Source organism: Antrostomus carolinensis, unplaced genomic scaffold, assembly GCF_000700745.2.
Source record: "Antrostomus carolinensis isolate BGI_N321 unplaced genomic scaffold, ASM70074v2 Scaffold49329, whole genome shotgun sequence".
In the NCBI taxonomy this organism is placed as follows: domain Eukaryota; kingdom Metazoa; phylum Chordata; class Aves; order Caprimulgiformes; family Caprimulgidae; genus Antrostomus; species Antrostomus carolinensis.
The window spans coordinates 216-9,248 of record NW_010337350.1 but is presented as its reverse complement, the minus strand read 5'-3'; the positions used below and the strand labels follow the sequence as shown (position 1 = coordinate 9,248).

General features: G+C 38.2%; 1 protein-coding gene across 1 annotated transcript; it reads right to left on the bottom strand.

The window, feature by feature from the left end:
- Positions 1-386: 386 nt before the first annotated feature.
- Positions 387-4,137, bottom strand: ZBTB38 (zinc finger and BTB domain containing 38). The gene has a single exon (XM_010175157.1). It carries the CDS (start codon positions 4,135-4,137, stop codon positions 526-528), a length of 3,612 nt encoding a protein of 1,203 aa, XP_010173459.1. The 3' UTR covers positions 387-525.
- Between the last annotated feature and the right edge of the window lie 4,896 nt (positions 4,138-9,033).

The following is a 9,033-nucleotide window of genomic DNA, read 5'->3' as shown; positions in this document are numbered from 1 at the left end:
CATCCCCCAAGTTCATGAAACACTTCCCACCTTCACTTTAGAATACACTAAATTACAATTATTTTGTTTATAAACACATTACTTTTTGTTAAAAAATGCAATATATGGTTTCTGCAGCAAAAATTCCTTCTACGGAGTACACTGTGAACCTACATATTTATTTTTGCCTAGAATGATTCTGACTCAAAAAGAGCACTGTAAAATAGTCCAGGGGCTAGTTTCCTGTAATGCCAAGTAGAAGGGTTTTGATTGGTCATTTTTTTTTTTTCTTTCTCTCTGTATGTTAGAAGTCTATTGTGGCAAAAGTATTTTGGGTCTTTCACATTAAGTTTTTATTATTGCAAATACTAGTTTTTCTTTCCTGTGTTATTTTTCCTTCTTTTGCATATATTGACACATTTAGATGAAGAAATTTGATCATAGTAAATTATGCTAATATGAGTGGAGATGTTTCCCCATTCAATGCATCTGTATTTTCTCCAACACAAAGTTTTGGATTTTTCTTCTCTTTTGCACAGCTGTCACTCAGAGTATAACTTCCGGAGTTACGTTTTCTGTATTTTTTACTTCACTTCCTTCCAAGCCAAGGAAATGTGCGTTTTCCAGAAGTTTAGCACTTTCATTGCAAAATTGTTCTTTCCTGGTTTGCAGACCTGGACTTTTGAACAGATGTTTCTTCAGGTGCATTCGCAGAGCAGCTGCTGTCTTGCAAATTTTAGGGCACTGAAAGCAAGCGTATCCTTTCCCCTTATGCTCAAGTACGTGTCTTTGCTCATGGTTCCTTTTGGTAGAAAGATACGAGAAGCTCCGGAAGCAGAACTGACAGTGGTAGCGTTTCTCTCCAGTATGAATTCTTTCATGTATTTTGAGTGTTTCATTTAAAGTGAATGCCTTATTACAGTACTGGCAGACAAAGTCTTTGACACCCAGGTGAATACGTTCGTGTTTATGTAGATTTCCAGGAACTGAGAAACATCTACCACAGGTTTTGCAAGGGTAGGGCTTTTCCCCAGTGTGACACCTCATATGCATTTTTAAAGTGGATGGACTTGGAAATTGTTTTTGGCATAATTCACAAACGTAAGGCTTTGAAGTAGCTACACGCGAGTGTACATGTTCTTGAATTTCTGCAGTGGAAGACTGATCTCTTTCAGCAGTAGAAGACTGATCTCCTTCACAGAGCTCACGATGAAGATGAGGCATTTCTGCGTTCTCTTCTTGACTGCTCGCCTTTTCCTCAGGAGTGTTCCTGAGTGTGTACTCCCTATTGAATGTGCTGTGGCTTTCCATAATGGTGTTCTTGCTTCCGTGCTTCTTCCTCCATTTGGTCTTCTTCATTTTCCTTAGCTGTTTGGATTTCTTTTTTGGTTTGTAATTATAATAGGGTCTCCAGGGTTTATCAGTGGAGTCCTGGTCACTTACGTCATCACACATTTCTGTCAGCTCCAGGCACTCTGAGCTATAGAGCCTAGAGGGGCTTCTTTCTTTTATCTCCATTTCTGAATCCTCAATTAGATTGTCCTGTTTGGACTCGTGTTTAGATTTTCGGCCCCTTTTACAAAACAGCTTGGATCCTAATATATGTCTTTTTACAATAGCCTCATTACCGATTTTTACTGTTATTTGACAAAGAGGCGCAACATTGCTGTCTGTGGATGTTCCAGGCAAGGCCGGCTTCGCAATGTACGTTTCAGTTTTACTCAATTCTTGGACAGGATTTGTTGTTTTGCTAGATGAACCTCCAGATCCTGCCGCGTGCTGCGTATCCTCAGTGGCTTCTGCTCTGTTGGACAGCAGTGTTTTCTTTTTCTCCTTAATAGTTTTTGACTTTGTAATGCATTTCCCATAATTATCTGACACATATTTACAATCATCACTTACAGACTGACTAGGCAGATTATTTGAAGATTCTGACTTACTGTTTTCTACAGAAGTGACTGTTTTACTGTGCATTATTACTGATGAAACTCTGCTACTGTGCATTATAACAGAGGGTGCAGAACTGCTGTAACTGATGACAGAGGTTGAATTTTCATTCACATTAGTTAAAGACACAACTGAGGAATCACACTCCTGAGAACCAGCGTCATTTGCAGCAGTGGAAACTCTTTTTTCAGCTGTGAAAAAGTCCCTTTGCAGGTCAGAAGTTAAGATACCTACTCCCCAGGAGGAAGAATTCTGAGTATTTGTGGAAGATGCTGTATCATTACATGCAGATGAATCCACGGCAAGTGTTCTGTTGTTTGCTGTTACATTACCTTGAAAATTCAGTGGTGGCAGCTCAGAGCCAAGAGAACTCGGAATGAAACAGTTAGCAGAAGCAGTTTCATTTACCTGGCTACTTGTTTGAACATTTTCATATGAAGAATTTCGGTAGGACTTATAAGGCAGTCGCCTGCATTTCATGGGTAAAAGTCGGTAAAGCTTGTACGGGTACATACTCGGTTTTAAGCCTCCATTGGCTGTCTTTTTATTTACTGAGAGACGATGGTCAATGGCGTGGAAAGACTTCTGATGATTTTTTAGTATGTAGTAAGTCATAAAAGTCTGCAGACAGAAAATGCACTGATACCGCCTCTCTCCAGTGTGCCAGATCTCATGCCTGGTGCGATACTCGGCTAATGCGAACACTTTATTGCAGTAGTGACACGGATACGTTCTTCTCCACGAATGCACATTTGCATGTCTTCGAAGGCTGGACAATGTTACGTAACTACGCTTGCAAACGACGCAAGTATATAATATCTGCCCATCAACCACTTTAACCAAGTGATCTGTTTCTGGTAAAGTGCAGTTTGTATTAGAATAATCAGTGATGTTGTTTTCAGACAACAGAGGCTCTGCATTTGCATATGAACTTCCACTCCTTCCCTCTGTAGCAGCATAGTTATCTGCAAAATTTTGTTCATTTCCATTGTGAACCGCTAAGCTACTTGATCTCAGGCAGACTTGTTCATGACTCTCCAGTATATTTCGATTTGCAAATTGTTTGCTGCAGTATTTGCATATGACAGTTTCCTGTTGCTCCGAATGGAGCTGAAGATGAGTACTGAGTAACGCCCTGTCACTGAATGATTTTGCACAACAGTTACAATTGTAAACAGGTGGAACGACAGTTGCCACAGATCCAGAGACATTAGCAGAATTGTTTTCCTCTTCTCTGGATAAATGCAAATCTCCTGATTTATTCTGAGGTTTTGGAAAGGAAGTAATTGTCTGATCAGTAACTGCTTCACGTTGGGCTTCTGTAGTGGTTGCTGTAGTGGCTGCTGTAGTGGCTGGTACTTTAGGTGCAGCCAAATCAGTACCCTGGGGCTTAAGGGCTTTCTTAGGAGTACTACCTGCTTGTTTTCCCGGCTGAATGAGTGGTGTGGCTTGGGGATTTTCATAGTGGTCTTCACCCATCTTGTATGAAGGGCTGCTGTCCTGTTCAAGAAAAGGTGTTCCTTGAAAAGTATCTCCCCCAGAAGAAACTGCATAGGAATGTTCTGCCAGTGTGCTGGCTGGCTCAGCATCTTTGCAAACACCGCTTCTGTCGAGGCTGATGGGTGCTTGCGTTGCCTCAGATACCTTTTTAAAGCTTGCCCTCAAATCAAGTGGAGAAAACAAACTGTTTTCTGTTTCAAAAATTGAGAATGCATTTGTAATTCGTGGTCCATTTGTCACAGCAGAGTCTTCATGTCTCTTTTCATGTTTTTCCTCTTTCACAGTCCCTTTTTCATTAACACAGTATGCATATGGGCAGGGGGAACTTGAAAAATTAACATCTGTAAGATCTTCGAGAAATGATATTCCCAGTTTTTTCCCTGCAGCTGCAAGGTCCGTTACAGTCTCCTGCCTCTTAACAACTACTGTGGAACTGTAGATGTAATTCAGTATTTCTGTAAACACTTCAGCTTTGAGATCATCTAACTCCAGTACATGACCTGAAATACAGATAGTACGACTCCAAAAAATGTTTTTAAAGTAAAGGCTTGAAGCTGCCAGCACATTACTATGGGCTTTAAATTTGGTATCTTCCACAATTATGGTGACATCACATAAAATACCCCGAATGCGCTGTTCATTTAATATGGAAAGTACAGTGTCACTGTGGAAGTCGTCCTTGAGATCCTTTGAATGGGACATGACTGTCATCTACAAGAAAAAAAAAAGACAAATGTAAATACATTTAGAAGGCATTTTTCATCCACTTCAGTTACAGATGAAGTTTACAATTCTATATTTCTTTTATATCTATTTTTAATTTATTAACTTTTAAATTTTAAGAACGAGTAAAGTTTTGTCATAGCATTTCAGGCTGAAGTCATCTTAGGCTCACTCGTGCCAACAATGCTGAAAGTAATCTATGTACAGCTCAAGGATGCAGGAACACCAGTAGGTCCTCAGCAGGAGGCAGAGCATGGTCTCTGTCCCCACACGGGTCTTTCGCCCACCCCGAGCCTTTCACTGGGGACCGCAACCACCAGCTTTCTGTGGCGCCAGCGGGTGCCTCTGCTCAGGTTCACACTGAATAACTCACCCAGCCCTTGAGGCAATTCTCCCAGCACGTGGTTGAGGTGTTTGACAGACGTTATGGGGAAGGCTGAAGTGCGGTGGTTCTGTGGATACCGAGGACTGTTTTCTGGGGCTGTTTGTCAGACAATTATCTTACAGCACAACCGCATTTGATCCCCCAATTAAGCTGATATTTAAAACGGGGATCAGAGATCTCATGCAATGAGGTTTCAGTTATGGGATAAGGTTTTATAAGCGAATGCACAAGCAACACAATTTTGTAAACAATAGCAGAGTACCTATAGCACTATTTACATAAACAGAATATTATTTTTCCAATAGTGTTTCAATTTGATTGGATAAATAGTTTACACTTACTTTGAAATGACTGAAAGTAAGTAACTGAATTTAGAAATTCAGTGACTAAAATACACAGTAATAGAACATTTTTTTTCTTCAGTTATAGTTTAGATTTATAGTGTTTACACTTTATAATTTGATAGTGTGTTCTTAATCTCTACCAAATAATTGCAATAGTAAATAGCATTAAATAACTGCCAATTTAATGCTCACAAAAAATGTTAAGATTAGCCAGGCTGTTACTGTATGAATATTCCGGTTTAACTGAGACAAAAGATGCAAAATATGAATTAAAAATAGACTGAAAAAATTGATTCATTTGATGGAGAAGCCAGACTCTCCAGAAGGATGGAGAGCCTGGACATCTCCAGGATGTATCTGGAGAAAATCTCCAACTTAACCAGATGATTTTGTTTTGTTCAAATTCAGATCTGTACCATAAAATGAGGTTTGTTCCTTTTTTTTTTTTTTTTCATCTTTAAGTAGTGTTTTCAATTACCACTGACTGCCCATTTCTGACTTCAAGTCATGAAGAAATAGTTGTCCTACTGGCACTTACCAATCACTATAGTAAAAAAATCTGTGTATTTATTAAAGACCCTTTTCTTTCAACTTGTGGAATCAAAATGTACCTTAAAGAAAACGACCATCTACAGATATTTTGTAAGATAGGTTAAAATAGTACCGCACGGTAGTGCTCTAATGAGATAGGAGTACCTTCTAAACATTCCATCAACTGCTCCAAATTTAAATGTTAAGCTTGAAAATTTTTATGATGACCCTTACTCTCAAATAGTTACATTAAAGATGCCAATATATTTATTAAGATAGCTTTGGTCCAAAAGGTGAAATAAAGGTTTGACCCACATTCACTAAGCAAACAGCAACAGCCGTTTGGAACATATTGGCTCTCCCACCCAAGCTATTCAGCAATAGTCCTTTCTTGAAAATAGGCTCTTTATCATAAAGCAATATGGGACATGCACCCTTCCACTAGCTCATCTAGTTACACTTCGGACACTTCATCACAAATCCACCAACTACTTCAGTGCAAATCAAATTACATAAAAAACAATCCCAACCTTACTGTGAAGACAAACACAATGTACTATGAAAAAGATCATAACTTAGTACATTATGGATGAAGCTTAGAAGTAAAATTTGTACCTTGCAGCACAGCCACGGCCTATCAGGAGGGTACTGTCTATGCAAATGGCTAAAACTTCTAATACAGTTTAATGGCTGAGAATTTTCAATGCACAGAATTCAGAAAAAACAGAACTGTGATTCACAAAAAACACCTCTGATACTTACATATGCCATGGATGTCAAGAAATTAATTTATCAGTATAACTGTGATAGAAATGTGTGTATTATTCTGATCACTCACAGCAGATGTAAATCTAGATGCATTGTTTTGTGCCTTTAAATCTTAAAATCATAGCTTATCATGTGTTTATTACACTTATTTGGCTTAAAATAAGAGACATTTGTTCATTTGGAAAGATAACTATACCTAACTACTATGAATTTAAGGTTATCTGCTTTGGTTTGGTATCTGGAAATCTGTATATAGTTGTAGATAGTTTCCAGCACATTGAGTCTTCTACAGAAAGAATACTGACCAGAACACTTCTCCTCAAGCAAGCAGCCACTATCCCATAATTGATTCTTTTTTCTCATTGACAATGTCTGAGATTACATCTGACTTGCTCATGTGATGTGGTATTAGAAACCAACTGTCAGACATCAAAAACATTTCACAACAGGAGCTATTGATAGAGTTATTTCCTGAGTATAGGAAATAAATTATGTCAACCCTACCTCCCAGTGAACTGCCCCCTAGGAACTTGCCTGTGTTTCTTCTGTTTCTTTATTGGAGACAGCTGGTTTTAGTTCAAAGACACATCATCTGACATACTGCTTGCTAAATATAACAGACTGCTACTTCTATTCTAAGAGGCATTTATAAGCAAGGCCTGCAAACCCAACTGGTTTTAGTAGAAGTCTTATTATTCTTAGTGTGAAGAATGTGTCTGAAATGCTCTAAAATCAGAATGCTCTACCCAGCACACACATAAATGGAATATTTTAGGAATATTTTACATTCCATTTGCAGTTCATAGTGCAAAAGGAAAACCTGCTCTTCAGTTTCCAGGGGAGCTCTACTGAGACCAAGATACACAGAGATCAACTTTTCAGATGTATTATTATTATTATTATTATTAAATATTTTCAATTAAAACAATGGAAAGTCCATTTGGAATGTTACTATTCTTCTGTATGATTTTTATTATAGAATTATGTAAGAAGTTCTAGTATTACTTATAAATGCTGCCCAAAACATATGTTAATACCATTTGACCTATTAAAGGTCAGCAAAATTCTTCAGCCTACTAAGCCATCCTTTTTTGACAAGAATATGTGTTATTTTGTCACTTTTTACTCTCAATCCAGACGTAAATAATTTATTGGGAATCTGAACAGTACCTTTGTAGTATAACTTAATAGTCTTTGGTGCGCCTATAGATTAACTTTAGCTTCTGAACAGCAGAATTTTTGATTGGCAGTTACCTTACTATGCACAGATTTTCTACAAAAACAGTAACAAACTATCAAAAGTTGGTCAATCACTTTGCGAAATAAGATTTAAATATTTATCTGAAACTTAAATATAGTGGTCAGTAGGTTGATTAGACTATAATGTTACTTTTTCTGACATCAACAGAATACCATGCCACGACAACAATCATAAGTGAAAATTAACAATATTAAAAATTAATGGAAAGATCACAGCTTGATGCATCCAAACACAAACTTGACTACTTATGCCTCACAGATGACAACGTTAACTATAAATATTAGAGCAGGCAGCTCTCCATGGACACTGCTACTATTATTTTTTTATATTAATATTACTGTGAAGTAAACAAAGAGATCACAATAAGCTTTACTGGCTGATGAACACCAAATATAAGAAATACAAAATTTTTACTACCAAAGAGAACTGTTGCAATCCAGGAACGTTGTTCTTAACTTTTGCTAAAAACTTTCAAAATCTACTGCCAGACAAGTGTGCCCCACTACATATGAGAAGAGATTATTTTATTCTACTTCAGTCACCTAAATTTGAAAGACAAGCTGGTGACATCAACACAAAAACCCCATTGGGGTCAGCTGCTTGTACCCAGGCAAAATAAAAGGCAGCATGATACTTGATAAACTGTGATAACTGCTTTCTTATTCCACGCACTTCTACTGGGATTTTAAAAATGCTAATATGTTCTGGTACTTACCAACATGACACTATGGAAACACGTTCACTCCATAATTTTCTTATGTTCAATTTCATTCCACTCTATTAACATACTTTGAAGGCTATCTCCATTTTGTTTCCGGCCTGTTTCCCCAACTGAGAAGGAACATTCACCTGTATCTAACTCTCTTAAAGGGCACTATTTTGTTGTAGAGCAGAAATAGGGCTAGGCATTACCATCAAACAAACCAAAAACCAAACAAAACCAAGTACACACTCACCACATGCCCCCCAGGTCTGCTGTCCTGATCCTTGCCCACCTGGAAATCTGCTGTCCAGCCACTGCTTTGATTAAAGTAGCCCAGTTCTTTATGGAATCACTTGACCAGTCCCACCTGGGCAGTATGGCTCTGCACGGCTGCCTCAACCAGCGTCCCTTCAGCCTCCCTACAGCCTCAGGTGTGCAGGCAAGTTTTAATGATGTCTAATTATGTTTAATAGCTTGCAGCGGCATGTAGCTTAGTGCTCCAGTCTACATAGCTACACATTACTTCTACATTTATATTTTTTCTCTTTTAGACTCTTGCTGCACACAATCTTCCCTATTAACACAGAATACTTACCTTTTCTATTTGCTACAGCCTCAAAAGCATTAGAGACTTTAATTTTTTTTTCTCATACTGGTGCTGTTTCCCCTGACTTTTACTTCAGACAGCTGGGGGCGAGGTGGCGTTTAGCTTAAGAACGTTACATTGGTATTAGCAGATCCCTGAAGCCACCGGATGATCCGCTCTGAATTTCAGAGTTGTAATTCTTTCCCATTATTAGTATCCCTAACTCATTCTCTCACTTCCTGCTTGGCACTTGGTATGATCATTTCTCATCAAATGGAGAAACAGCCTGTAAAACCTCCTCAGCGC